The sequence below is a fragment of the Agelaius tricolor genome, unplaced genomic scaffold (assembly GCF_023055355.1).
Source record: "Agelaius tricolor isolate 1412-34295 unplaced genomic scaffold, bAgeTri1.0.p SCAF_135, whole genome shotgun sequence".
Taxonomy (NCBI): domain Eukaryota; kingdom Metazoa; phylum Chordata; class Aves; order Passeriformes; family Icteridae; genus Agelaius; species Agelaius tricolor.
In genome coordinates this window covers 13,697-41,240 of record NW_027269395.1, presented here as the reverse complement: position 1 = coordinate 41,240, position 27,544 = coordinate 13,697, and the positions used below count along the sequence as shown (strand labels likewise).

Genomic DNA, 27,544 nt, shown 5'->3' with positions numbered 1-27,544 from the left:
GTCTGTGCGGCGAGGCTCCTCCCCTTTGTGGGCGCGGCTGTGTGGGCATCTGTCTGTGAAAAGGGGCGTGGTTTCCCTTAAGCCACTCCCACGCAATTATCCCCCCTGATTAACTAAAAAATTAACGGTTTTTATTAATTAAAAACCCCCAAAATGGCGGATCCGTTGGGGGCGGGGCTCGTGCGCAATGGGATGGGGCGGAGCGCCCCCTGTCGGCCCTAAAAAAAAACCAAAAACACCCCAAAAAACGCTCCCTGGCGCGCGGGGGGGCCGTGGTTCGATGTGGGCGGTGCTTAATATGGGCGTGTCCGCGCCGATGCGGGGCGTGGCTCCGGGGGAGGCGTGGCCTCGTAGCGGAAGCGGCGGCGGCGCGGGACGCGCGAGGTTCGCGGGGGGGGGGGATTTTGGGGAGGGGGTCCCGGGAGGGGTCCCGGGGGGTTTGGGGGGGATCTGGGGGCGGGGTTCAGTGTCGGGGGGGGAGGTTGGGGGGTCACGGGGGGGGTCAGGGGGTCACAGGGGCGGTCACGGGCGGTTTGGGGAGGTCTGGGGGGGGGGGGTTCGGGGTGTGGGGAGGGTCCCCGGTTCCTCCTCTGACGCCCCCTCCCCATTTTCCCCCCTCTGCCCAGAATGTCCTCGGGGGAGGAGCTCACGGTGGGTTTGGGGGGGTCTGGGGCGGTTGTGGGGTCTGGGGGGGTGTTCGGGGTGTGGGGGAGGTTCGGGGGTCCCGGGGGGGTTCCCGGGGGGTTCCCGGGGGGTTCCGGGATCCCCCCCCTGACGCCCCCTCCCCATTTCTCCCCCCCTCCCCAGAATGTCCTCGGGCCGCTCCGCAGCTCCGTCCCCGCCGCCGGGGGCGCTCCCCGGGCCCCCCTCGCGCCGCCGCCGCCGTGCCCCGCCCACCCCGGGGCCAGCCCCGCCTACCCCGGGCTCCCCCCCCGCCTCCGCCGCCGCCGCCGCCGTCCCGGGCAGCAATGACGTGTTCGTGACGTCACGCTCGGATTTCCGGGCGCAGCTGCGGCGCTGCCAGCGGCTCCTGGCGCCGGGCGGGGGTCCCGGGGGGGCTCCCGGGGAGCTGCGGCTGCACGGGCTGGGGCTCGCCGTGCCCCGCACCATCAACCTGGCGCTGCAGCTGCAGGCGGGCGCGGGCGGCGCGCTGCGGCTCCACGCCAGCACCTCCTCCGTGCCCCTCCGGGACCACCGGCACCGCGAGCGCCACCGCGAGCGCCCCGACAGCGCCGACAGCGGCGACGGCGACGGGGACAACCCGCGGCACAACTCGGCCATCCACATCCGGCTCTGCAGGGAGGCGCCCTGCGCGTGAGGGGGGCCGGGACCACCCCCACGATCCGGGGGTCACCGAAATCCCCCCGGAACCTGCCCGGGGCCGGTCACGGTCACCCGGAACCCGCAAGGACTTGGGGACACCGAGATGCCACCAACGGGTCCAGAGCGCCGTGAGCTGGGGCCACCATGATGTCACCCTGAGCTCTCGATGTCACTGCAAGCACTCAGTGTCACCCTGAGGCTCTGGATGTCACCCCAAGCTCTCAGTGTCACCCCAAGCCCTCGATGTCACCCCAAGCTCTCAGTGTCACCCCAGGCCCCTCGGTGTCACCCTGAGCCTCTGGACGTCACCCCAAGCCCTCGATGTCATTTCGGGTCCCTTGGTGTCACCCCAAACCATCGATGTCACCCCAAGCTCTTGGTGTCACCCTGAGCCCACAATGTCACTGAAAGCTCTCGGTGTCACCCTGAGCCCACAATGTCACTGCAAGCCCTTGGTGTCACCCCAAGCTCTCGGTGTCACCCTGAGCCCTCAGTGTCACCCTGAGCCTCTCAATGTCACTCTGGGCCCTTGATGTCACCCCAAGGCCTCGATGTCACCCCAAGGCTCCCCACAGCAGCCTGGAGACTTTGGGGGGAGCACAGGGAGGTGACACCCCAATAAAGCCGGTGGCAGCAGCAGTGACGCCTCGGGGTTTTTGGGGGGGATTTGGGTTTTTTGGGGATTGTTGGGGTTTTTTGGGACAGGCTGTGAGGCGGGACTGGGGCTTCCTCTGCGTCACCGGTGACATTTGGGGCAGGAAACCCCCAGGTGACAATGGGGGACCCAGGGGACCTGGCGGGGGGGACAGGGAGAGGGTCCGGGTGACAACGGGGGGGGACCCAGGGGACAAAGAGGGACCCCAGGGGGGAGCCAGGTGACAAAGAGGGACACCAGGGGCACCCAGGTGACAAAAAGGGACCCCATGGGGGACCCAGGGGATAAAGAGGGACCCCAGAGGGGACCGGGGGGACCCAGGTGACAAAGAGGGACTCCATGGGGAAATGTGGGGACTTGGGGGGGTCCAGGTGACCCTGAGGACATTAAAGGTGCACGGGGGAGGGAGAAATGAGGGGGACCCTGGTGACGCAGGGACACCCGGGTGACAAAAGGGACACGCAGGTGACAAAGGCACCGCCAGGTGACCAGAGGGGGCTCCCGGTGACCGGGGGGTCCCCCAGGCTGTCCCCGGGCCGTCCCCGCCGTGCGGGGCTGTCCCTGCCCGGGGGGGGGGGGGGGGGACACCGGGGGGACCCTTTGGCGTCGGTGACGTCGCTGTCGCTGTCGCCGTCCCCCCGCCCCCGGGTGCCCTTTGGCCCCGCTGGCGCCGGAGCCGCGGCCGGGCTGTGCGGAGCCGCACGTACGGCCTGGCAGGGGGCCCGTGTCACCTCCGGGTCCCCCGTGTCACCTCCGTGTCACCTGAGTGTCCCGCGCGGCCCCTGCCGCGCCCCCCGTGCCCGCCGCGTCGCCTCCGCTCTGCCCGTGTCGCCCCCCTCCGTGTCCCCCGTGTCGCCTCCCGTCCCCTCGGCCCTGCCCGTGTCCCCCCCCCCCGCCCCTCCGTGTCCCCCGGGCCGGGGGGTCCCCGGGGCCGCCCCCGGGGCCGCGGTGGCGCTGCCGGCGGGGACGGTGACGGCGACAGTGACGCTGCCCCATTGTTCGGCCGCTTCCGCCGGGCCCGGGGGGATCCCGGGATCCCCCGGCCTGGCGCGTCCCCGTGTCCCCGCTCGCGTGTCACCGCGCTCCCACGGCCCGGGGGTGTCCCCGAGTCGCCGTCCCCGCGTCCCCATCCCCGTGTCGCCGTCCCCGCGTCCCCCCACGCCGATGTCGCCATCCCCGCGCCCGCTCTGCCACCGCCGTGTCCCCACTTCTGTCCCCTCGTCCCTTCTGTCCCCGTCCCGCACCTCCGTGCCCGGGGCGTTGTCGCCGTGTGCCCCCCATGGCACTCTCCCTGTCCCCCATCCCTGTCCCCGTGTGTCCCCAACTCCCCGTGCCCCTGTCCCCACTTCTGTCCCCATCTGCATGTCGGGCTCCTTGTCCCTGTGTGTCCCTGTGTGTCCTTGTGTCCCCGTGTCCCCACCCTGACCCCCACTGTGTCCCCCCACACCTCCGTGCCCAACCCCCCGTGCCTGTGTCCCTCTTTCTCCGTGTCCCTCTGTCCCCTCCGTGTCCCCTCCGTGTCCTTCCTCCTGTCCCCACACCTCCGTGCCCATCCTCGTGTCACCCCGTGTCACCCCGTGTCACGCCGTGTCCCCCTGTCCCGCGCTGTCATCCTATCCCTGTGTCCCCCTTTTCCCTGTGTCCCCGTGTCCCCCCGTGTCCCCCCCATTCACTATCCCCGTCTCACCCCTTTTTCTTGTCCCATGTCCATCTGTCCCCGCCGTGTCCCCCCCGTGTCCCCCTGTCCCCGTGTCCCCCCCATGTCCTCCCTGTGTCTCCCCCGTGTCCCTGCATTCCCAGCCCCCCCTCCCGGTGTCCCCGTGTCCCCGCCGTGTCCCCGCCGTGCCCCCCCATTCCGAGCCCCCCATCCCCGTGTCCCCGCCGTGTCCCCCCCATATCCCGCCATTCCCACACCTCCGTGCCTGGCTCCTCACGTCCCCGTGTCCCCCCCGTCCCGGTGTCCCCCCCTCCCGGTGTCCCCCCGCCTGTCCGGCGCCCGGGGGTGGCCCGTGGCCAGGGGCCGACGTGCTGCGCCCGGCGCTGCCTTTTCCTCGACGGTCTGGGGGGGGCGGCGGGGGGAGCGGATGGAAACCCCCCCCCCCAAGGGCCCTTCCGGCCCCGCGGCCCCTCGGATCAAACATTAACCGGGGCCGGGGCCGGGGGACGCGGCGGGGACGGGACAGCCCCGGGACGGCCACCAGGGACCCCCGGGCCATGAGCAGCCGGCCATGGGGGCGGCGGGTGAGCGCGGGGCGCCGGGGGGGGGGGACAGGTGTGCCGGGGGGGCCCAGGTGTGCCCGAGGGTCCCAGGTGTGCCGGGGGGGCCCAGGTGTGCGGGGGAGGGGGGACACCCACGTGTGCGGCGGCACCGGGAGGGGCGGGGCGCAGGTAACAGCCGGGGGTCTCGCGGGGGGGGAGTTTGGGGGTGCCCAGGTGCGTCCCGCGCGCTCAGGTGGCCGGCGGGGACACAGGTGTGGGGGGGACACCACGCGGGGGGGGGGGGTCCCAGGTGTGTCGGGGGTCCCGGGGGCCACCGAGAGCCCGGGAAGTTCTGGGGGGCGGGGCACTCAAGGGAGGGGGGGGGCTCAGGTGAGGGGGAAACGCTCAGGTGAGGGGGGAACGCTCAGGTGAGGGGGGGTCTCCGGTATCCCTGGGCCGGGGGGTCCCGGGGGTTCGGGGGCTGTCCCCGTGTCCCGGGGCTGTCCCCGTGTCCCCATTCCTGGGATGTCCCCACGTCCCGGGGCTGTCCCCGTGTCCCCATTGTCCCCATTCCTGGGATGTCCCCGTGTCCCGGGGCTGTCCCCATGTCCCCATTCCTGGGCTGTCCCCGTGTCCCGGGGCTGTCTCCATGTCCCCATTGTCCCCATTCCTGAGATGTCCCCGTGTCCCGGGGCTGTCCCCGTGTCCCCGTGTCCCCATTCCTGGGCTGTCCCCATTGTCCCCATTCCTGGGCTGTCCCCGTGTCCCGGGGCTGTCCCCGCGTCCCTCGGGATGTCCCCGCTGACCCCCGTGTCCCCCCCCCCAGGGCTGTGCTCGCTGCTGCTGCTGCTGCTGCTGTTGGGGGTCCCGGGGCGCCCCCAGCCCCGTCCCGAGGGCCCCCCCTCGCTCTGCGACCCCCGAGTGATGGAGCGCTTCATCCTGGAGGCGCGCGACGCCGAGCGCGGCACGGTGAGGGGACAGCGGGGACAGCGGGAGGCTTGGGGACATCGGGGACAGAGGGGACAGCGGGGACAGCGGGGGGCTTGGGGACATTGAGGGGCGTGGGGACATTGAGGGGCATGTGGACATCAGGGGGCTGTGGGGACATCGGGGGGCTCAGGGACATTTGGGGGCTTGGGGACATCGAGGGGTGTGGGGACATTGCAGGGCTTGGGGACATCGGGGACATTTGGGGGGGCCTTGGAGACATTTGGGGGAGCTTGGGGACATCGGGGACATTGGGGACATTTGGGGGGGCTGGTGACATTGAGGGGTGTGGGGGCATTGCAGGCCTTGGGGACATCTGGGGGGTCTTGGGGACATTTGGGGGGGCTTGGGGACAATTGGGGGGGCTTGGGGACATTTGGGGGGCCTTGGGGACACAGGCGGGGTCCCCTCGGTGACCGTGTCCGTCCCCCCCAGGCCGGGTGCGGCCCCCACTGTGACCTCCCCGAGGCCGTCGCTGTCCCCGACCCCGGCGTCAACTTCAACGTGTGGCGGAGCCTGGACGTGAGTGGGAATGGGGGAAAATACCGGGAAATCGGGAAAATTGGGGAAAACGGGGGGAAAAACCCGGGAAATCGGGAAAAAATGGGGGAAATCCCAGGAAATGGGGGAAAATGGGGGAGATGGGGAAAAATGGGGGGGGCGAAACCCGGGAAATCGGGAAAATAAACGGGAGAAATTGGGAAAAAATGGGGGAAATCCTGGGAAATCGGGAAAATGGAGAAGAACGGGGAAAATCAAGGAAAATCGGGGAAAGTCGGGGAAAATGGGGAAAAATCAGGGAAAATTGGAGAAAATCGGGGAAAGTCGGGGGAAAATCGGGGGAAAATCAGAGAAAATTGGGAAAAGTCGGGGAAAAATCGGGGAAAATCAGGGGAAAATCAGCTAAGATCGGGAAAAATTGGGAAATATCGGGGAAAATCAGGGAAAGTCGGGAAAAATCGGGGAAAAAATGGGAAAAATCGGGGAAAAATCGGGGAAAATCGGGAAAACTCGGGGAAAAGTCGGGGAAAAATTGGGGGGGGGAAACTGGGGGGAAAAATTGGGGAAAATCAGGGAAAATCGGGAAAAATCAGGGAAAATCGGGGGAAATCTGAGAAAATCGGGAAAAATCAGGGAAAAATCGGGGAAAATCGGGGAAAAATCGGGGAAAAGTCGGGGGAAATCGGGAAAAGTCGGGGGACACGAGTCCCCCCGTGACCCCGTCCCGGTGCGGCAGGCGGGGTCCCGCGCGCTGGAGGTGGCCCGGGGCCAGGCGGCGCTGGCGGCCGCGGTGCTGCGGGCGCGGGAGCTGCTGCGGGACCCGCGGGTGCGGCCGAGCCTGGACCGAGCGTACGGAGCCGCGCGGAGCCTGGCGCGGCTGCTGCGGGGGCTGCCCGCGCCGGTAACCGGGGGGATTTGGGGGGAAATTGGGGGATTTATGGGGGTCCCGAGGGGGTTTGGGGCATGGCGCGGCTGCTGCGGGGGCTGCCCGCGCCGGTAACCGGGGGGATTTGGGGGGAAATTGGGGGATTTATGGGGGTCCCGAGGGGGTTTGGGGTCCGGCCAGGCTGCTGCGGGGGCTGCCCGCGCCGGTAACCGGGGGGATTTGGGGGGAAATTGGGGGAAATTGGGCGGATTTGGGGGGTTTGGAGCATGGCCCGCACCGGTAACGGGGGGATTTGGGGGGTTTGGGGGGGATTTATGGAGGTCCTGAGTGCGTTTAGGGGGGATTTGGGGAGGTTTGGGTTAGGGTGAGGCTTAGGGGGATTTGGGAGGAGTTTGGGGAGGGATTTGGGGGGTCCTGGGGGAAACTGGGGGGATTTGGGGAGGTTTGGGGGGTCCTGGAGGGGTTTGGGAGGAATTTGGGGAAGTTTGGGGGGATTTCTGGGGGTCTTGGGGGGAGTTGGGGGTCCTGGGGGATGTTTGGGGGAGATTTGGGGGGTTCTGGGCGGATTTGAGGGAGATTTAGGGGGGTTTGAGGGGCTCCAGTGGGGTTTGGGGATTTTTGGCAGTCCGGGGGTTTTTGGGGGGAGTTTTGAGTTTTTCGGGTTTTTGAGGGTCCGGGGGCGGTCCGTCCCCCCTGACCCCGCCCCCTCCCTCAGGCCACGCCCCCGCCGTCGCCCCCCGCCCCCGTGCGGGTCCGGACCCTCCCCCGGCTCCTGGGGGTCCTGAGCCGCTTCCTGCGCGGGAAGGTGCGGCTGTACCTGGCCGACACCTGCCCCAGGTGAGCTGTCAATCAACGGAGACAGCTGTCAGTCATCGCTGGAGACAGCTGTCAGTCACTGCTGGCCGACACCTGCCCCAGGTGAGCTGTCAATCAGCGGAGACAGCTGTCAGTCATCGCTGGAGACAGCTGTCAGTCATCAGCAGAGAGAGCTGTCAATCATTACCATCAGCAGTTGTCAATCAGAGACAGCTGTCATTGACTGGAGATAGCTGTCAATCACAGGATACAGCTGTCAATCATCACCAGAGACAGCTGTCAATCATCGCCCAAAGCCACCGCTCTCAGCCAGCAGCTGTCCATCAGAACCGGCAGCTGTCAATCATCACAGAGAACTGCCGGACATCATCGTCACCAGCTGTCAATCATCATCTGCAGCTGTCAGTCATTGTCCATAACTCTCAGCACTGTCAGCTGTCAATCAGCATGCAGAGCTGCCAGTCATCATCAGCCGCTGTCAGTGATCATCAGCTGTCAATCATCACCGTCAGCTGTCAATCATCACCGTCAGCTGTCAATCATCAGCAGCAGCTGCCAATCATCACGGACCACCCCCGATTAGCAGGACTGTCAGCTGTCAATCACCTGGACTGTCAGCTGTCAATCACCAGGGCTGTCAGCTGTCAATCACCAGGGCTGTCAGCTGTCAATCACCAGGACTGTCAGCTGTCAATCACCAGCACCAGGAGCCGTCGGCACCCCCTCCCCTCCCCCCGGCACGTTGCACGCGCCGGCAGGTGATTGACAGCTGTCAATCATCCCCCCCCCGCCTGAGCGCCCTGGGCTGCCCAGGCCCCGCGGGTGATTGATTGACAGCTGTCACTCAGGGGAGACCCCGCCCCCTCCTATGTAACTTAATGCAAACACGAGAATATTTATGAGAGCCCGCCCCGAGAATGCCTGCGCCGGGACCCCCAAATTACCCGGGACCCCCAAATAACCCGGGACCCCTAAACAGGGACCCCCAAAATCTCCAGGACCACCAAATCGGGTGCCCCAAAAGCCTCGGGACCCCCAACCCGGGACCCCTAAAACTGGGATCCCCAAACCATTTGGGACCCCCAAACTGGGACCCCCAAATAACCCGGGACCCCCAAACTGGGACCCTCAAACTGGGACCCCCAAATAACCCGGGACCCCCGAACCGGGATCCCCAAACCATTTGGGACCCCCAAACTGGGACCCCGGAATGCACCGGGACCCCCAAATTCCATGGGATCCAAAACCGGGACCCCAAATAACCCGGGACCCCCCCAAACCCTCTGAGCCGCCCCCCGAACATCCCTGACCCCCCCAAACCCCCTCAAATCCCCCCCAAATCCCCGCGGGCTCGGCCAATCCCCGCCGGGACCGGGCGGCGCCGGGGCGGAGCCTCCTTTGACCACGCCCCTACCAAACCCACACACGTTTCTTCACAAACCACGCCCCTTTCCCGGCACCGCTGGCCACGCCCCTCGCTCAGGCCCCGCCTCTTTTTCTCACCTCTGGGGGCGGGGCCAGCGCGGCTCCGGCGGCCGCGGGTGAGCGGGGCCGGGGATTTGGGGCATTTTGGGGCATTTTGGGGATTTTTTGGGGATTTTGGGTGTTTTGGGGGGCTCGGGGGGGGTTGGGGTCACCCCAGGGGGGCTCGGGGGGGCTTTGAGGGCGGGGGGGGGGCCCCGGTTTGGGGTGGGGGAGGGGCAAAGTCCGCCCGGGGGCAAAGTCTGACCTGGGGGGGGGGGGGCGGGGAACGGCAGCACCCGGGGACCCCCGGGACCCCCCCAGGGACCCCAAAACAGCCCCGGAGTCCCCAAAATACGCCCGGGAACCCCCCAGAGTCCCCAAAACAGCCCCGGAGTCCCCAAAACAGCCCGGGACCCCCCCAGGGACCCCAAAACAGCCCCGGAGTCCCTAAAACAGCCCCGGGACCCCCCCAGGGACCCCAAAACAGCCCCGGGACCCCTGTGAGCCCCCCAGGACCCCCCTGACCCCCCTGGGACCCCCAGACCCCCCGGTTGCCATGGAGACGCTGCGACGCTGCTTCCACGGACCGGTAAAGCCCCTCCCCCTCTCGCCCTCCCCCATTTCGGGGGTCCTGGACCCTCCCCCTCCCCCATTTCGGGGGTCCTGACCTCTCCCCTTCATTTTGGGGGGGTCCTGGACCCTCCCCCTCCCCATTTCGGGGGTCCTGACCCCCCCCCAGCCCCCCGGGGGGGGTCCCGTCTCCTATTCCCGGCACAGAAACCCCCGGGGGGAGGCAGAGGAGGAGGAGGAGGAGGGGGCGGAGCCAATGGTGCGGCTGCCCCGCCCCCGGACACGCCCCCGGCGCAGACCACGCCCCTGGCTCCACCCTCTGGCCATGCTGGCCCTGGGCTCGGCCACCGCGTTCCTATTGGGTACGGGAGCCCGAGGCCACGCCCACCGGGGCTCTGCCTCTCTGTGACCCCGCCCCCTGTTGTCCCGCCTATATCTGACCCCGCCCCCTATGGCCCCGCCCCCAGGGCTGTTGGTGGCGGGCCTCGGCCACACCCCCTGCAGGGGCGGGGCCGTAGGGGCGGGGTCTCTACCGGGAGGCTCCACCCCAGAATTGGTTTGGGGCGGGGTCAGCTCAGAGGCTCCACCCCCCCGGCCCCGCCTGCGAGAGCTGCTGAGGCGACACCTGCGGGACGAGAGGGTGGAGCAATGGGCCAGGTGAGTGACCAGAGTGACCACTGAGTGACCACTGACCACTGGTGACCATCACTGACCCATAGTGACCATTAGTGACCCACAGTGACCATCACTGACCACTGAGTGACCACTGAGTGACCACTGAGTGACCACTGACCCCTGGTGAACACTGAGTGACCACTGATCACTAGTGACCATCACTGACCACTGAGTGACCACTGACCCATAGTGACCATCACTGACCACTGAGTGACCACTGAGTGACCACTGACCCCTGGTGAACACTGAGTGACCACTGACCACTAGTGACCATCACTGACCCATACTGACCATTAGTGACCCATAGTGACCACTGAGTGACCACTGAGTGACCACTGAGTGACCACTGAGCGACCACTGACCACTGGTGACCATCACTGACCCATACTGACCATTAGTGACCCATAGTGACCATCACTGACCACTGAGTGACCACTGCCTGCTACTGACCAATAGTGACTGTTACTGACCTTTGGTGACCAACAGTGACCACTGACCATCAATGGTCACTACTGCCCCCTGTGACCCTTCTGTGACCCCTGACCCCGCTGTGACCCCTGTGTGACCCCACCCCTCCCCCACAGGGAGGTCAGCTCGGGGCCGCACGGGGCGGGGTCGGGGCGTGGCCGAGCTCTCGCCCAATCAGTGCTGAGCGCCCTGGCGGGGGCGGGGCTGAGCCGGGCCTGGAGCCGCCCCCAGCCCCTCCCCCTCCCAGTCCGGTAATGGGGGGGGTGTGGGGGGGTCATGGGGGGGGGTCAGGGGTCACCAAGGGGTCACAGGGGGGTCACAGGGGGGTCATGGGGGGATCACCAAGAGGTCACAGGGGGGTCAGGGGGGTCAGGGGGTCACCGAGGGGTCACTGGGAGGTCACGGGGGGGTCACGGGGGTCACCAAGTGTCAAGGGAAGGTCACCACGGGGTTGTTGGGGTCATCAGGGGTCATGGAGGGGTCACTGGGGCGGGGGAGGGGCCAATTGGGAGGGGTCACAGGAGGTCAAAAATCCCCCAGGGCCGCGGGGGGGGGGAGGCAGAGCTGACACCTGACCCCTGACCTTTGACCTCTGACCTTTGCGCAGGGGGGCGGTGTCCCTGCGCTGGGTGGGGCCGGGGGGGGAGGAGCTCGAGCGGCTCCCGCTGGACCCGGAAGCGTTCTGTGCCTGGAGCGCCCCTGGGACGGCCACCGTGAGTGACCTCTGACCCCTGCCGACCCCTGCTGACCCCTGACCACCTGTGACCCGTGACCCGTGACCCCTGACCCCCGCAGGGCGGGCTGGTCTATGGTCACTATGGGCGCCCCCAGGACCTGGCGGAGCTGCGGGCGCGGGGGGTGACGGTGAGGGGACACCTGGCGCTGCTGCGGCTGGGGCGGGGCAGCCCCGCCCAACAGGTGAGGGGGACACGCCCACAACGAGGGGGCGGGGCCGGGGACACCTGGCACTGCTGCGGCTGGGGCGGGGCAGCCCCGCCCAACAGGTGAGGGGGACACGCCCACAGAAAGGTGAGACCACGCCCACAAACTGGGGGAGGGGCAGCCCCACCCAACAGGTGACACCCCAAAATTTGGGGGGAAGGAAGTGGGGGTGGGGCTGGGACCCCAACCCAGAAGTGAGACCCCAAACCAGGACGGGGGCGGGGCTTGGTCGGAGCCCCGCCCCCATGCCCGTGCCCCTCCCCCCAGGTGTCGGCCATGTTTGCAGCGGGGGCTCTGGGGGTCCTGCTCTACCCCGACCCCCGCGACACGGCCGGGCCCGGGGGGGGCCCCGGGCTGGGGGGGGGGCACGACCCCCACCCTGCACGTGAGTGGGGGCGGGGCGTGGAGGGGGGAGGGGCATTGAGGGTCCTGGGGGCGGAGCTGGGCGGGGCTTGGGGGGGCTGGGGGGGTTTAGGGAATTTTGGGGGGAATTTTGGGGATATTTGGGGGTCTCGGGGGGTATCTCGGGGGGTTGGGGGGTATTTTAGGAGGGGATTTGGGGTAATTTGAGGGGTATTTGGGGGTCTCTGGGGGGGGGTGTCTCGGGGGGGTTGGGGGGTATTTTAGGAGGGGATTTGGGGTAATTTGAGGGGTATTTGGGGGTCTCTGGGCGGAGTTTGGGGGGGATTGGAATATTTGGGTTTTTTTGGGCGGGGGTCGGGGTCTGGGGGGCATTTTTGGGGTTATTTTGGGGGGGCTTGGGGGTATTTGGGTGGGGAATCGGTCCCTGATGTCCTGGCAGCCATATTGGAACGGCAGCCATATTGGAATGGCAGCCATGTTGGACAGGCAGCCATATTGGATTGCCAGCCATATTGGAATAGCAGCCATATTGGATTGGCAGCCATATTGGAATGGCAGCCATATTGGAATGGCAGCCATATTGGAATGGCAGCCATATTGGAATGGCAGCCATATTGGAACGGCAGCCATATTGGAACGGCAGCCATATTGTCCTGGTGGCCATATTGGAATGGCAGCCATATTGGATTGGCAGCCATATTGGATTGGCAGCCATATTGGATTGTCAGCCATATTGTCCTGGTGGCCATATTGGGATGGCGGCCATATTGTCCTGGTGGGGGTCGGGGTCTGGGGGTATTTTCGGGGTTACTTTGCAGGTCTCTGGGGTATTTTGGGGAGGGGTCTCGGTCTCTGATGTCTCCCCGCAGGTGCAGGAGGGGGCGGGGGACCCCTTCAGCCGGGGCTTCCCCTCCTTCCGTGGCCACGCCCCCCCCGGGCCCCCCCCGGGGGTGCCCCCGATCCCCGCCCACCCCCTGAGCGCTGCCACGGCCATGAGGCTGATGAGGTACCCAGAGACCCCTCCCCAAATTAACCAATAGCCCCCAAATTAACCATTAACCCCTAAACTAACATGGGACCCCTCCCCAAATTAACCTGGGACCCCCAAATTAACCTGGGACCCCCAAATTAACCATTAATCCCTAAATTAACCTGAGACCCCTCCCCAAATTAACCATTAACCCCCAAATTAACCAATAACCCCTAAATTAACTTGAGACCCCTCCCCAAATTAACACAGACCCCACCCCAAATTAACCTGGGACCCCTCAAATCAACCCGGGACCCCTCCCCATCTCCCCATCCCATCTCCCCCTCCCCATTTCCGTCTCCCGGGGGAGGGGGTCTCACCCCACTCCCCCCTCCCTATTTGAGGCTTTGGGGGGGGGGTCTCACCCCTGTCCCCTCCCCCGTTCCAGGGCCCTGGGCCCCCCCCTCGCCCCCCCGCGCTGGGGGGTCCCGGGGGGGTCCCTCCGGTTCCGGCCCCGCCCAGGGGGGCGGCGGCTGCAGCTGCGGGTGGGGGCGGGGACGCGCCCCGGGACCCTCACCAGCGTCTTTGGGGCCCTGCGGGGGCGCCTCGAGCCCGGTGAGGGGCGGGGCAAGAGGGGGCGGGGCCAGAGGGTGCGTGGGCGGGATGGGCGGAGTCCTTTAGGGGTGTGGTCAGAATATGGGCGTGGTCATATACTAATGGAGGTGGGTGGAGCATGACTGATTGGGTGTGGTCAAGCTGGAAGGGGCGTGGCCAGGGTGGGTGTGGTCATGCCAGTGGAGGGGACAGAGGAGGGCGGGGCAATGGAAATTGGGGATGGCTGAAGTGTGTGTGATTAGTGGGCGTGGTCAATACAGGCTCGTTATGTGGGCGTGGTCAGAGTGGGTGGGACAATGAATAGGCGGGGCCAATGGGATTCAGAGGCGGTGGGAGGGGGCGTGGCCTCGCTGATGCCGGCCCTGCCCAGACTGTTACATCATCGTGGGGGCCCAACGTGATTCGCTGGGGCCGGGGGCGGCGGCCTCGGGCATGGGCACCGCCCTCCTGCTGGAGCTCGCCCGGTTCTTCGCCGCCATTGGCCGAGAGGGTGAGAGAGGGGCGGGGCTGGGGCTGGGGCTGGGCGGGGCTGAAATTGGGGAATTTGGGGTTCCCCGAATTGAGGGGGGCGGGGCTTCCGAGGGTGGGGGAGGGGCGATCAATGAGGGTGGGTCCCAAACTGGGGCGGGGCCATGGGGGAGGGGCTGGGCCTGCATTGCCCGCCCTTTGGGCGCCCCCCCCCTCAGTGGGCGGGGTCTCCCCTCCCCCCCGACTCCGCCCCCTGACCCCGCCCCCCGCCCCTCCCCCCAGGGTTCCAGCTCCGCCGGACCCTCCTCTTCGTCAGCTGGGACGGGGCCGAGTTCGGACACTTGGGGGCCACCGAGTGGCTCGAGGTGACCCCGCCGTGACCCCGCCGTGACCCTGCCGTGACCCCCCCGCGGTGACCCCGCGGTGACCCCGCCCCTCCCCCCAGGGCTACCCCGACCTCCTGCACACCAAAGTCGCCGCCTACGTCAGCCTGGACCGGCCCGTGCTGGGTGCGCCCCTCCCCCATCCCCGGGATTTGGGGGGGGGGGGGGGGGCGGGGTCCCCGCCCCTCCCCCACCCCCCCTGACCCCTCCCCCATCCCCTCCCCCACCCCACAGGCGCCGATCGCTTCGTGGTCCGGACCAGCCCCACCCTGGGGCCGCTGATCGAGAGCGCCCTGGAGCAGGTGGGGGCGGGGCCAAAGGGGTGGGGGCGGGGCCAAAGGGGTGGGGGAGGGGCGGCCCCTCACTCCCCCCCCCTCACATCACCGCCCCCTCCCCCAATGAAGGTGGAGAGCCCCAACGAGGGCGGGAAATCCCTCCTGGAGCAGCTGAGGCGGCCGGGGCGGGGCTGGGAGAGCGACGTGTGAGTGGGGACACACCTGGGGACACACCTGGGCACACCTGGGGACACCTGGGGACACCTGGGGACACTCCTGGGGACACCTGGGACACACCTGGGGACATTGGGGACACACCTGGACACACCTGGGACACACCTGGGGACACCTGGGGACATTGGGGACACACCTGGACACACCTGGGGACACACCTGGGACACACCTGGGACACACCTGGGGACACCTGGGGACACTCCTGGGGACACCTGGGACACACCTGGAGACATTGGGAACACACCTGGACACACCTGGGACACACCTGGGGACACCTGGGGACATTGGGGACACACCTGGACACATCTGGGACACACCTGGGACACACCTGGGAATCACCTGGGGACACACCTGGGCACACCCTCAGGTGTCCCCCTGTCCCACCCGTGTCCGTCTGTCCCCCAGGATCCGCCCCCTGCCCCCCGAGAGCGGCGCCTTCCCCTTCACGGCGGCCGCGGGGGTCCCGGCGCTGGAGCTCGGCTTCGATGAGGTGAGACCCCCACAGTGTCCCCAAAGTGTCCCCACAGTGTCCCCAAAGTGTCCCTAAAATGTCCTGAAAATGTCCCCAGGTGTGTCCCCAAACGTTCCCACACCACCCCTGTGTCTCTCTGTCCCCGTTCTCTGCTGTCCCCACGTCCGGACCATGTCCCTGTGTCCCTCCCTGCCTCTGTCCCCAATGTCCCCAATGTCCCCAATGTCCCCTTGTCCCCTCCCTGCCCATGATCCCTGTCCTTTTGTCCCTTCTCTGTCCCCGATGTCCCCTCATGACCATGTCCCCCCATGTCCCCGTGTGACTGTGTCCCCCCTGTGTCCCCTTGGTGTCCCCTCGGTGTCCCCATGTCCCCTCCATGTCCCTGTGTGACCGTGTCCCCCATTGTCCCCTTGGTGTCCCCATGTGCCCCTGTCCCTGTGTGACCGTGTCCCTCGGTGTCCCTCGGTGTCCCCACAGGCTCCGGGAGTTGGTGGCTCCAGGGCAGCCCTGGGGACACCCGAGGACACTCTGTCCCCATGTCCCTGTGTCCCCCATTGTCCCCGCAGGCTCCGGGGGTTGGTGGCTCCAGGGTGGCCCTGGGCACACCCGAGGACACTCTGTCCCCATGTCCCTGTGTCCCCCATTGTCCCCGCAGGCTCCCGGCGTTGGTGGCTCCAGGGCGGCCTGGGCGCACCCGAGGACACTCTGTCCCCCTGTCCCCATGTCCCTGTGTGACCGTGTCCCCCATTGTCCCCGCAGGCTCCCGGGGTTGGTGGCTCCAGGGCGGCCCTGGGCACACCCGAGGACACTCTGGCGCGGCTCGGGGCGCGGCTCCGGGGCCGCCTCCCGGCCGTGTCCCGCGCCGTGGCCGCCGTGGCCGCGCAGCTCCTGCTCCGCCTGGGCCACGACCCGCGGCTGCCGCTGGAGCCCGCGGCCATTGGGGACGCGCTGGTGCGGCAGCTGGCCCCGCTGCAGGTGGGTGTGCACCGGTATGGACCAGTATGGACCAGTATAGACCAGTATAGACCAGTATAGACCAGTACAAACCAGTACAGACTGCGGCCATCGGGGACGCGCTGGTGCGGCAGCTGGCCCCGCTGCAGGTGGGTGTGCACCGGTATGGACCAGTATGGACCAGTATAGACCAGTATAGACCAGTATAGACCAGTACAAACCAGTACAGACTGCGGCCATCGGGGACGCGCTGGTGCGGCAGCTGGCCCCGCTGCAGGTGGGTGGGAACCGGTATGGACCAGTATGGACCAGTATAGACCAGTATGAACCAGTATAGACCAGTATAGATCAGTACAGAGCAGTACAAACCAGTACAGACTGCGGCCATCGGGGATGCGCTGGTGCGGCAGCTGGCCCCGCTGCAGGTGGGTGTGAACCAGTATGGACCAGTATGGACCAGTATGAACCAGTATAGACCAGTACAAACCAGTACAGACTGCAGCCATCGGGGACGCGCTGGTGAGGCAGCTGGCCCCGCTGCAGGTGGGTGTGAACCAGTATGGACCAGTATAGACCAGTACAGACCAGTATAGACTGCGGCCATCGGGGACGCGCTGGTGCGGCAGCTGGCCCCGCTGCAGGTGGGTATAGACCAGTATAAACCAGTACAGAGCAGTATAGACCAGTATAAACCAGTATAGACCCGTCTGCTCCCAGTCCCTCCCAGTATAACCAGTCCAGGCCGTTTCCCCCCAGGCGCGGGGGCTGTCGCTGCAGTGCCTCTCCTCGGCCAGAGGGGGCGTTGTGCGCGCGGCCGCCGCGCTCCGTCGCGACATGTCGGGATCGGACGGCGCCAACGAGCGGCTCAACCGCGGCTTCAACGCGCGGCTCATGGCCGTGAGTGTCACCTGTGTGTCACCTGTGTGTCACCTGTGTGTCACCTGTGTCACCCCTGTCACCTCTGTGTCACCCCTGCCTCACCTGTGTGTCACCTGTGTCACCTGTGTATCACCTGTGTCACCTGTGTCACCTGTGCCATCCCTGAGTGTCACCTCTGTGTCACTCCTGCCTCACCTGTGTGTCACCTGTCCCCAGCCCTGTCCCCTCCCGGTCCCTTCCCTCTCCCCGTGTCCCCTCCTGTCCCCACTGTCCCCCTGTCCCTCTGTCCGTGTGTCCCTGTCCGTGTCCATGTGTCCCTGTCCGTGTGTCCCTGTCCCTGTCCCTGTCCCTGTGTCCCTGTCCGTGTGTCCCTGCCCCTGTCCCTGTCCTGACCGTGTCCCTCTGTCTGTCCCCGCAGGCCGAGGCGTCGCTGCTGTCCCCGTTCGTGTCCCCTCTGGTGTCCCCGTTCCGTCACATCCTGCTGGGCCGGGGGGGGCACACGCTGGCGGCGCTGGTGGCCGAGCTGGGGACAGCGGGGGACAGCAAAGGGACAGCGGGGGATGGCATGGGGACACCTGGGGATGGCACAGGGACAGCAGGGGATGGCATGGGGACACCTGGGGATGGCACAGGGACACCTGGGGACAATGTGGGGACACCTGGGGATGGCACGGGGACAGCTGGGGACGGCGTGGGCACACACAGGGACAATGAGGGGACACCTGGTGACAATGAGGGGACACTTGGGGACAGTGTCCAGCTGCGGCTGGCGCTGCTGGCCTGGACCCTGCGTGGCACGGCCGGGGCGCTGGCGGGGGACAGTGGGGACATCGGGGACATCGGGGGTGGCCTCGGGGACAGCGGGGACTGCGGGGACATGGGGAGTGGCCTTGGGGACATCAGGGGTGGCCTTGGGGACAATGGGGGTGGCCGTGGGGACATTGGGGACAGTGGGGACAGGTGGGGTTATGAGGACAGCTGGGAGCGGGGTGGCCTTGGGGACACCAAGGGGGACTTTGGGGACAGGAATTGGGATTTTGGGGACACTCAGGGCCCGGGTGGCCCTTGGTGACACTTTGGGGACGGGGAGGGGCTTGGGGGTGGCCCTGGGGACAGCTCGGGGGGCACAGCCACGCCCCCTCATTTGCATCAGCCGTGTTTATTGGCTGTGACTGGAATTGGGACAATAAAAGCAACGAGGCCACGCCCGTTGGTGACCACGCCCATCAATGACCACGCCCATGGCGAACACACCCACATGGCCACATCTGTATTGGCCACACCCACTCACATTTGGTCACTCCCATTGGTGGCCACGCCCCTGAGATCCACCCCACCCATTGGCTCATTGGTGGGTGGAGCTTTATTGTCCCGGCGGCCATATTGGAACGGCAGCCATGTTGAATGGGCAGCCATGTTGGAATGGTGGCCATATTGGTTTGGCAGCCATATTGTTCTGATGGCCATATTGTCCTGGCAGCCATGTTGGAATGGCAGCCATATTGGAAAGGCAGCCATGTTGGATGGGTAGCCATGTTGGATTGGCAGCCATGTTGGAAAGGCAGCCATATTGGATGGGTAGCCATGTTGGATTGGCAGCCATGTTGGAAAGGCAGCCATGTTGGATGGGTAGCCATGTTGGATTGACAGCCATGTTGTCCTGTCCATGGCAGCCATATTGTCCAGGGTGGCCATATTGTCCATGGCGGCCATCTTGTCGTGGTGGCCATCTTGTCCCGGCAGCCATCTTGCTCCACCATCCAGCTGCGTCCCTTAGCGCCTCTCCCCGGCGGCCATCTTGCCGTGGGCGTGGCCGGGGGCGGTGTCAGCACTGGGGGTCCCCTTTGGGGGGGCTCTGCAGGCCCTGCTGCCCGGGCAGCGTCACCCCCATGCGCAGGAGGTCCCTGGGGAGGGACCCGGGGGTCACTGCGGGGTCCCTGTGCCCCCCATGAGCCCCCAGTGCCCCCCCTGCCCCCATCCCCAATGCCCCCCCATGCCCCCCCCCCCAGCCTCCCCAGTGCCCCCCATTTCCCTCCAATGCCCCCCATTTCCCCCCAATGCCCCCCATTTCCCCCCGTGCCCCCCATTTCCCCCCCGATCTCCCCCCATTTTCCCCCCTGAGCCCCCCAATGCCCCTCAATGCCCCCCCAGCCCCCCAGTGCCCTCCAATCTCCCCCCATTTCCCCCCGTGCCCCCCATTTCCCCCCATTTCCCGAGCCCCCCGTACTCGCCGCGCAGCCGGGGCAGCAGCTCCAGCCCCGTGACCCCGAGGGGCTCCAGGTGCCCCCCCGAGGGGGGGGTGGGGGTGGGCTCGGCCTTGGGGGGGGCGGGGTCCAGGCAGGAGGGGGAGGGGCTGTGGGGATAGAGGGGGGAGGGGTCAGAGGCAGGAGCTGGGGGGGACCCCCTGGACCCCCCTTGAACTCAGGTGTGCTGGGAGCCCCTGAGTTAATCCAGGTGTGCTGGGGACCCCTCCCCATGGCCTGAGGTGTGGTGGGGTCTCTCCCCAGTGAATCCAGGTGCGCTGAGACCCCTCCCCACCAATTCAAGGCGTTTTGGGACCCCCTCTCCCCAGTGAATCCAGGTGTGCTGAGACCCCTCCCGCCCCCAGGTGTGCTGCCCTCACCTGCGCAGGCTCTGGGGGTGCCGGATCAGGCGGTCCAGGGCGCGCACCAGGTGTGGGAAGGTGGGGCGGGCGTGGCGCTCGCGCTGCCAGCACTGCAGCATCAGCCGGTGCAGGGCGGGCGGGCAGCGCGGCGGCGGCGGCAGCCGGTAATCCTGCTCGATGGCGTTGATCACCTGGGACAGGTGAGACACAGGTGAGAATATTGATAATATTGGTAATAATCCTGCTCGATGGCATTGATCACCTGCGCAGGTGAGACACAGGTAAATGGGGCATTTATAACACTGATAATAATCCTGCTCGATGGCGTTGATCACCTGCGCAGGTGAGACACAGGTAAATGGGAATATTGATAATATTGATAACAATCCTGCTCGATGGCGTTGATCACCTGGGACAGGTAAATCAGAATATTTATAATATTGGTAATAATCCTGCTCGATGGCGTTGATCACCTGTGCAGGTGAGACACAGGTAAATGGGGCATTTATAACACTGATAATAATCCTGCTCAATGGCATTGATCACCTGGGACAGGTAAATGGGAATATTGATAATATTGATAATGATCCTGCTCGATGGCGTTGATCACCTGGCACAGGTAAATGGGACAGGTGAGAGAGGATATTGGTAATAATCCTGCTCGATGGCGTTGATCACCTGCGCAGGTGAGACACAGGTAAATGGGAATATTGATAATGATCCTGCTCGATGGCGTTGATCACCTGTGCAGGTAAATCAGAATATTTATAATATTGATAATGATCCTGCTCGATGGCGTTGATCACCTGGGACAGGTAAATGGGACAGGTAAATGGGAATATTGATAATATTGATAATAATGCTGCTCGATGGCGTTGATCACCTGTGCAGGTGAGACACAGGTAAATGGGAATATTGATAATGATCCTGCTCGATGGCATTGATCACCTGTGCAGGTAAATCAGAATATTTATAATATTGATAATGATCCTGCTCGATGGCGTTGATCACCTGGCACAGGTAAATGGGACAGGTAAATGGGAATATTGATAATATTGATAACAATCCTGCTCGATGGCGTTGATCACCTGCGCAGGTGAGACACAGGTGAGAATATTGATAATATTGGTAATAATCCTGCTCGATGGCGTTGATCACCTGCACAGGTGAGACACAGGTAAATGGGAATATTGATAATATTGGTAATAATCCTGCTCGATGGCGCTGATCACCTGGGACAGGTGAGACACAGGTAAATGGGAATATTGATAATATTGATAATGATCCTGCTCGATGGCGTTGATCACCTGTGCAGGTAAATGGGACAGGTGAGACAGGCATTTATAATCCTGCTCAATGGCATTGATCACATGCACAGGTGAGACACAGGTAAATGGGAATATTGATAATATTGGCAATAATCCTGCTCGATGGCGTTGATCACCTGTGCAGGTAAATGGGACAGGTGAGACAGGCATTTATAATCCTGCTCAATGGCATTGAGCACATGCACAGGTGAGGGCCAGGTAAATGGGAATATTGACAATATTAATGATAATCCTGCTTGATGGTGTTGATCACCTGGGCACAGGTGAGGGGGTTTTGGGGCCGTTTGGGGTTTTTTTCGGGAATTTGGGATTTTTGGGATTTTTGGGGTCTCGGATTTGGGGGTCACTCACGTCCTGGTTGGACGTGTCCCAGCAGGGCCTCCCCCCGAATCCCAGCACCTCCTCACGATCCCGTTTTTGGGGTGATTTGGCGGATTTTGGGGGTTTTTTTGGGGGGATTTTTGGGGTTTTTTTGAGGGGATTTTTGGGGTTTTTTTGGGGGGGATTTTGGGGTTTTTTTGAGGGGATTTTTGAGGTTTTTTTGGGGGGGATTTTGGGGTTTTTTTGGCGGGGATTTTGGGGTTTTTTTTGGGGTGACTCACGTCCTGGTTGGACATGTCCCAGTAGGGCTGCTCCCCGAATCTCAACACCTCCTCACGATCCCGTTTTTGGGGTGATTTGGGGGGATTTTGGGGGTTTTTTTGGGGGGATTTTGGGGTTTTTTTGGGGGGATTTTTGGGGTTTTTTTGGGGGGATTTTTGGGGTTTTTTTGGGGGGGATTTTGGGGTTTTTTTTGGGGGGGATTTTGGGGTTTTTTTGGGGGGATTTTGGGGTTTTTTGGGGGGGGATTTTAGGTTTTTTTTGGGGGGGATTTTGGGGTTTTTTGGGGGGGATTTTTGGTGGTTTTGGGGTCTCGGATTTGGGGTCACTCACGTCCTGGTTGGACGTGTCCCAGTAGGGCCTCCCCCCGGATCCCAGCACCTCCTCACAAACCCGTTTTTGGGGTGATTTGGGGAATCTGGGATCTGGGGGATTTTTGGGGTTTTTTTGGGGGGATTTTGGGGTTTTTTTGGGGGGGATTTTTGGTGGTTTTGGGGTCTCGGATGTGGGGTCACTCACGTCCTGGTTGGACGTGTCCCAGTAGGGCCTCCCCCCGAATCTCAACACCTCCTCACGATCCTGTTTTTGGGGTTTTTTTGGGGGGATTTTTGGGGTTTTTTGGGGGGGATTTTTGGGGTTTTTTTGGGGGGATTTTTGGGGTTTTTTTGGGGGGGATTTTGGGGTGACTCACGTCCTGGTTGGACATGTCCCAGTAGGGCCGCTCCCCGAATCCCAGCACCTCCTCACGAACCCGTTTTTGGGGTTTTTTTGGGGGGGATTTTTGGGGTTTTTTTGGAGGGATTTTGGGGTTTTTTTGGGGGGATTTTTGGGGTTTTTTTTGGGGGGATTTTTGGGGTTTTTTTGAGGGGATTTTTGGGGTTTTTTTGGGGGGGGTTTTGGGGTTTTTTTGGGGGGGATTTTGGGGTTTTTTTGGGGTTTTTTTGTGGGGGATTTTTGAGGTTTTTTTTGGGGGGGATTTTGGGGTTTTTTTGGGGGGGTTTTTGGGGTTTTTTTGGGGTGACTCACGTCCTGGTTGGACATGTCCCAGTAGGGCCGCTCCCCGAAGCTCAGCACCTCCCACATGACGATGCCGTAGCTCCAGGCGTCGCTGGCCGAGGTGAACGTGCGGAACGCGATGGCCTCGGGCGCCGTCCAGCGGATCGGGATCTTCCCGCCCTGCCCGGGGCCCCAAAACCCGTCAGGGGACCCCAAAATCCATCAGGAGACCCCAAAATCCGTCAGGGGAACCCAAAACCATCAGGGGGACCCCAAAACCATCAGGGGACCCCAAAATCCATTAGGGGACCCCAAAATCTGTCACAGGGACCACAAAACCATCATGGGACCCCAAAATCCATCAGGGGACCCCCAAAAACCATCAGGGGACTCCAAAATCTGTCACAGGGACCCTAAAAAGCATCTGGGGGACCCAAAATCTGTCACAGGGACCACAAAACCATCAAGGGGACCCCAAAATCCATCAGGGGACCCCAAAATCCATCAGGGGGACCCAAAACCCATCAGGAGACCTCAAAATCCATCATGGGACCCCAAAAACCATCAGGGGACCCAAAATCCATCAGGGGGACCCAAAATCCATCAGGGGGACCCGAAAATCCGTCAGAGGACCCCAAAATCCATCAGGGGGACCCAAAAACCATCAGGGGGACCCAAAAACCATCAGGGGACCCCAAAAACACCCAGGAAACCTCAAAACCCCACCGTGAAACCCCAAATTCCGCCCAGGAAACCCCAAAGCCACCTGGGAAACTCCAAAATCCCCCAGGAAACCACAAAAACCCCCGGGAAACCCCAAAATCCCCCAGGAAACCCCAAATTCCCCCGGGAAACCCCAAAATCCCACCCAGGAAGCCCCAAACCTGCCGAAATCCGCCCAACCCCGCGGGTCTGGGGGCCCGGGGGTCTCACCAGGGAGCTGGTGTAGGTGGGGTCGTTGTCCCTGTCCCCGTCCAGCGCCCGCGAGAGCCCAAAGTCGGACACCTGGGGACAGGTGCGTGTCCAGAGGGGGGATCCGTGCCCCAAAACCCAACAGAATGCCCCAAAATCCGCTGGAATCCCCCCAAAACACAACAGAATGACCCCAAAACCCGCTGGAATCCCCCAAAACCCACCAGAATTCCCAAAAACCCAACAGACTGCCTCAAAACCCAACAGAATGCCCCAAAATCTGCTGGAATCCCCCAAAACCCAACAGAACGCCCCAAAACCCACCAAAATCCCCCAAAACCCAACAGAATGCCCCCAAAACCCACCAAAATCCCCCAAAACCCAACAGAATGCCCCAAAACCCAACAGAATGCCCCAAAACCTGCTGGAATCCCCCAAAACCCAACAGAATGCCCCAAAACCCGCTGGAATCCCCCCAAAACCCAACAGAATGCCCCAAAATCCCCCGAAATCCCCCAAAACCTCTCACCTCGCAGACCAGGTGCGCGTCCACCAGGATGTTCCACACCCCCAAACCCACTGAGATCCCTCAAAACCCACCAGGATCCCCCGAAATCCCCCGAAATCCCCCCAAAACCTCTCACCTTGCAGACCAGGTGCGCGTCCACCAGGATGTTCCTGGCGGCCAGGTCGCGGTGCACGAACCCGGCCTCGGCCAGGTAGCGCATGCCGGCCGCGATGCCGCGGAGCATGGCCACCAGCTGGAGCGGGGACAGCGTCCCCTCACGGCCCTGGGGGTGACAGAGGGACATCATGGGGACATCATGGGGACATCACAGGGCATGGGGACATCATGGGGACATCACACACAGGGCATGGCCACCAGCTGGAGGGGGGACAGTGTCCCCTCACGGCCCTGGGGGTGACAAAGGGACACCAGGGTGACACAGGGCATGGCCACCATCACAGGGCATGGCCACCAGCTGGAGCGGGGACAGCGTCCCCTCACGGCCCTGGGGGTGACAAAGGGACACCGGGGTGACACAGGGCATGGGGACATCATGGGGACATCATGGGGACATCACACACAGGGCATGGGGACATCACAGAGCATGGCATGGCCACCATCACAGGGCATGGCCACCAGCTGGAGCGGGGACAGTGTCCCCTCACGGCCCTGGGGGTGACAGAGGGACATCATGGGGACATCACAGGGCATGGGGACATCATGGGGACATCACACACAGGGCATGGGGACATCATGGGGACATCACACACAGGGCATGGCCACCAGCTGGAGGGGGGACAGTGTCCCCTCACGGCCCTGGGGTGACACAGGGACACCGGGGTGACACAGGGCATGGGGACATCATGGGGACACCATGGGGACATCACACACAGGGCATGGCCACCAGCTGGAGAGGTGATAATGTCCCCTCACGGCCCTGAGGGGACACAGGGACACCATGGGGACATCACAGGGGTGACACAGGGCATGTCCCCAACATCCCCAATGTCCCCTCGGTGTCCCCAGTGTCCCCTCAGTGTCCCCAATGTCCCCTCAGTGTCCCCAATCCCCCCAATCCCCCCAATGTCCCCTCGGTGTCCCCAATGTTCCCAGTGTCCCCAATGTCCCCAATGTCCCCAATGTCCCCTCAGTGTCCCCTCGGTGTCCCCACCCTGAGGAAGGCATCGAGGGCTCCATGCATGAGGAACTCGGTGACGATCATGGCGGGGCTCCCGGCACTGACCATGCCCCAGTGTCCCCAATGTCCCCAATGCCCCCATTGCCCCCAATGTCCCCAGTGTCCCCTCGGTGTCCCCAATGTCCCCACCCTGAGGAAGGCGTCCAGGGCCCCGTGCATGAGGAACTCGGTGACGATCATGGCGGGGCTCCCGGCGCTGACGACGCCGCGCAGCCGCAGCACGTTGGGGTGCAGGAACTGCGCCATGCGCGCGGCCTCGCGCAGGAACTCCCGGCGCTGCCGCTCGCCCGCGCCGCCCTTGAGCGTCTTCACGGCCACCTCGGCCTCGGGCTGGCCCGGCAGGGAGAGCCGCCCGCGCCACACCTCCCCAAACTCACCTGCGGACAGGTAATGTGGGTAAATGTACCCAAAATCCTGATAAATGTACCCAAAATCCTGATAAATGCACCCAAAATCCCACCCACACCTCGGCCTCGGGCTGGCCTGGCAGGGAGAGCCGCCCGCGCCACACCTCCCCAAACTCACCTGTGGACAGGTAAATCGCATCAGTACACCCAAAATATGGATAAATGCACCCAAAAATACCCCAAATCCTGATAAATGCACCCAAAATCCCACCCACACCTCGGGCTGGCCCGGCAGGGAGAGCCGCCCGCGCCACACCTCCCCAAACTCACCTGCGGACAGGTAATGTGGGTAAATGTACCCCAAAAATACCCCAAATCCTGATAAATGTACTCAAAATGTGGATAAATGCACCCAAAAATACCCCAAATCCTGATAAATGCTCCCAAAATCTCACCCACACCTCGGCCTCGGGCTGGCCCGGCAGGGAGAGCCGCCCGTGCCACACCTCCCCAAACTCACCTGTGGACAGGTAAATCGCATCAGTACACCCCAAAAATACCCCAAATCCTGATAAATGCACCCAAAATCCTGATAAATGCACCCAAAAATACCCAAAATCCCACCCACACCTTCCCAAACCCACCTGGGACAGGTGAGACCCCCCTAAAATGCCACAAATCCTCCCAAAGTACAGCCCCAGGTGTGTCCCAGGTGTGTCCCCAGGTGTCCCCAGCTGTCCCCAGGTGTGTCCCACGTGTCCCAGGTGTCCCCCCAGGTGTCCCCAGGTGTCCCCCAGGTGTGTCCCAGGTGTGTCCCGGGTGTGTCCCAGGTGTGTCTGTGATGCCCCAGGTGTGTCCCAGGTGTCCCCAGGTGTCCCCAGGTGTGTCCCAGGTGTGTCCCAGGTGTGTCCCGGGTGTGTCCCAGGTGTCCCCAGGTGTGTCCCCAGGTGTCCCAGGTGTCCCCAGGTGTCCCCAGCTGTCCCCAGGTGTGTCCCAGCTGTCCCCAGGTGTGTCCCAGGTGTCCCCCCAGGTGTGTCCCGGGTGTGTCCCAGCTGTCCCCAGGTGTGTCCCCCCGGGTGTGTCCCAGGTGTGTCCCAGGTGTGTCCCAGGTGTGTCCCAGGTGTGTCCCCCCAGGTGTCCCAGGTGTGTCCCCCCAGGTGCCACCTGCGCCGATGACCTCCTCGATGGTGACGCAGGTGACGTCGATCTCCTGCGCGAAATCCCTCAGGGCCACCTCGGGGTCCTCGTAGGTCAGGGGGTCGATGTAGAGCTTCCCACCTGGGGGGGGGGAACACACACCTGGGGTCACCTGGGGTCACACTTGGGGTCACACCTGGGGGGGGACACACCTGGGGTCACCTGGGGTCACACCTGGGGTCACACCTGGGGGGGGACACACCTGGGGTCACCTGGGGTCACACCTGGGGTCACACCTGGGGACACACTGGGGGCACACCTGGGGTAATTTTTTGGAACATTTGGGGCTGGTTTTGGGGTCATTTGGGGCCATTTTTGGGGTTATTTAGGGCCATTTGGGGCCTTTTCTCAGGACATTTTTGAGGACATTTTTGGGGCCATTTGGGGTCGTTTTTGAGGACATTTGTGGACATTTTTGGGGTCATTTGGGGCCATTTTTGGGGCTGGTTTTGGGGGCATTTGAGGACATTTTTGGGGCCTTTTGGGGCCATTTGGGGCCATTTTTGGGGACATTTTTGGGGTCATTTGGGGCCATTTTTGGGTCTATTTAGGGCCATTTGGGGCCTTTTCTCAGGACATTTTTGGGGACATTTTTGGGGCCATTTGGGGCCCTTTTTCAGGACATTTTCATGGTCATTTGGGGACATTATTTGGAACATTTTTGAGGCCATTTGGGGCCATTTTTGAGGCCTTTTGGGGCCATTTTTGGGGTCATTTGGGGCCATTTTTGGGAACATTTTTGGGGCCTTTTGGG

General features: G+C 63.7%; 4 protein-coding genes across 6 annotated transcripts in view; 3 read left to right on the top strand and 1 right to left on the bottom strand.

The window, feature by feature from the left end:
- Nucleotides 1–55: 55 nt before the first annotated feature.
- On the top strand, nt 56–1,962 carry POP7 (POP7 homolog, ribonuclease P/MRP subunit). Of its 3 annotated transcripts, none has more exons than XR_011677928.1 (3): nt 56–384; nt 808–1,510; nt 1,549–1,962. XR_011677928.1 is itself a non-coding variant. In XM_071420327.1 (2 exons), the coding sequence occupies exons 1-2, from the start codon at nt 188–190 to the stop codon at nt 1,316–1,318; spliced, it is 708 nt and encodes a 235-aa protein (XP_071276428.1). In that variant the 5' UTR covers nt 56–187; the 3' UTR covers nt 1,319–1,962. The 3 variants fall into 3 exon arrangements, 1 of the variants encoding a protein (XP_071276428.1); XR_011677927.1 differs by having other exon boundaries at nt 808–1,780; nt 1,818–1,962; XM_071420327.1 differs by having other exon boundaries at nt 808–1,962.
- Nucleotides 1,963–4,946: 2,984 nt separating this feature from the next.
- Nucleotides 4,947–8,384, top strand: EPO (erythropoietin). Its single transcript, XM_071420330.1, has 5 exons — nt 4,947–5,146; nt 5,600–5,686; nt 6,402–6,566; nt 7,267–7,388; nt 7,470–8,384. Exons 1-5 carry the CDS (start codon nt 4,970–4,972, stop codon nt 7,471–7,473), a joined length of 555 nt encoding a protein of 184 aa, XP_071276431.1. The 5' UTR covers nt 4,947–4,969; the 3' UTR covers nt 7,474–8,384.
- A 1,003-nt stretch (nt 8,385–9,387) lies between these two features.
- Nucleotides 9,388–18,876, top strand: LOC139586735 (transferrin receptor protein 2-like). The gene is given in 20 exon segments (XM_071420333.1): nt 9,388–9,420; nt 9,571–9,763; nt 9,869–10,058; nt 10,661–10,795; nt 11,152–11,257; nt 11,340–11,462; nt 11,754–11,867; nt 12,719–12,855; nt 13,268–13,434; nt 13,805–13,924; nt 14,185–14,267; nt 14,348–14,411; nt 14,520–14,587; nt 14,690–14,766; nt 15,200–15,284; nt 16,026–16,255; nt 16,691–16,763; nt 16,977–17,305; nt 17,307–17,662; nt 18,773–18,876. Coding segments are annotated over 20 exon segments (2,787 nt in total).
- EPHB4 (EPH receptor B4) overlaps nt 17,545–27,544 on the bottom strand; it is a gene marked incomplete at its 5' end in the record, with an annotated part of 22,585 nt that continues 12,585 nt past the window's right edge. Inside the window, 10 exons of the mRNA XM_071420332.1 lie at nt 17,545–19,003; nt 19,327–19,452; nt 19,723–19,895; nt 22,659–22,808; nt 23,562–23,633; nt 24,185–24,331; nt 25,376–25,623; nt 25,772–25,839; nt 25,924–26,113; nt 26,758–26,871. Of these exons, the coding sequence (XP_071276433.1) occupies nt 18,925–19,003; nt 19,327–19,452; nt 19,723–19,895; nt 22,659–22,808; nt 23,562–23,633; nt 24,185–24,331; nt 25,376–25,623; nt 25,772–25,839; nt 25,924–26,113; nt 26,758–26,871 (1,367 nt within the window). The remainder of the gene's footprint in view (nt 19,004–19,326; nt 19,453–19,722; nt 19,896–22,658; nt 22,809–23,561; nt 23,634–24,184; nt 24,332–25,375; nt 25,624–25,771; nt 25,840–25,923; nt 26,114–26,757; nt 26,872–27,544) is intronic.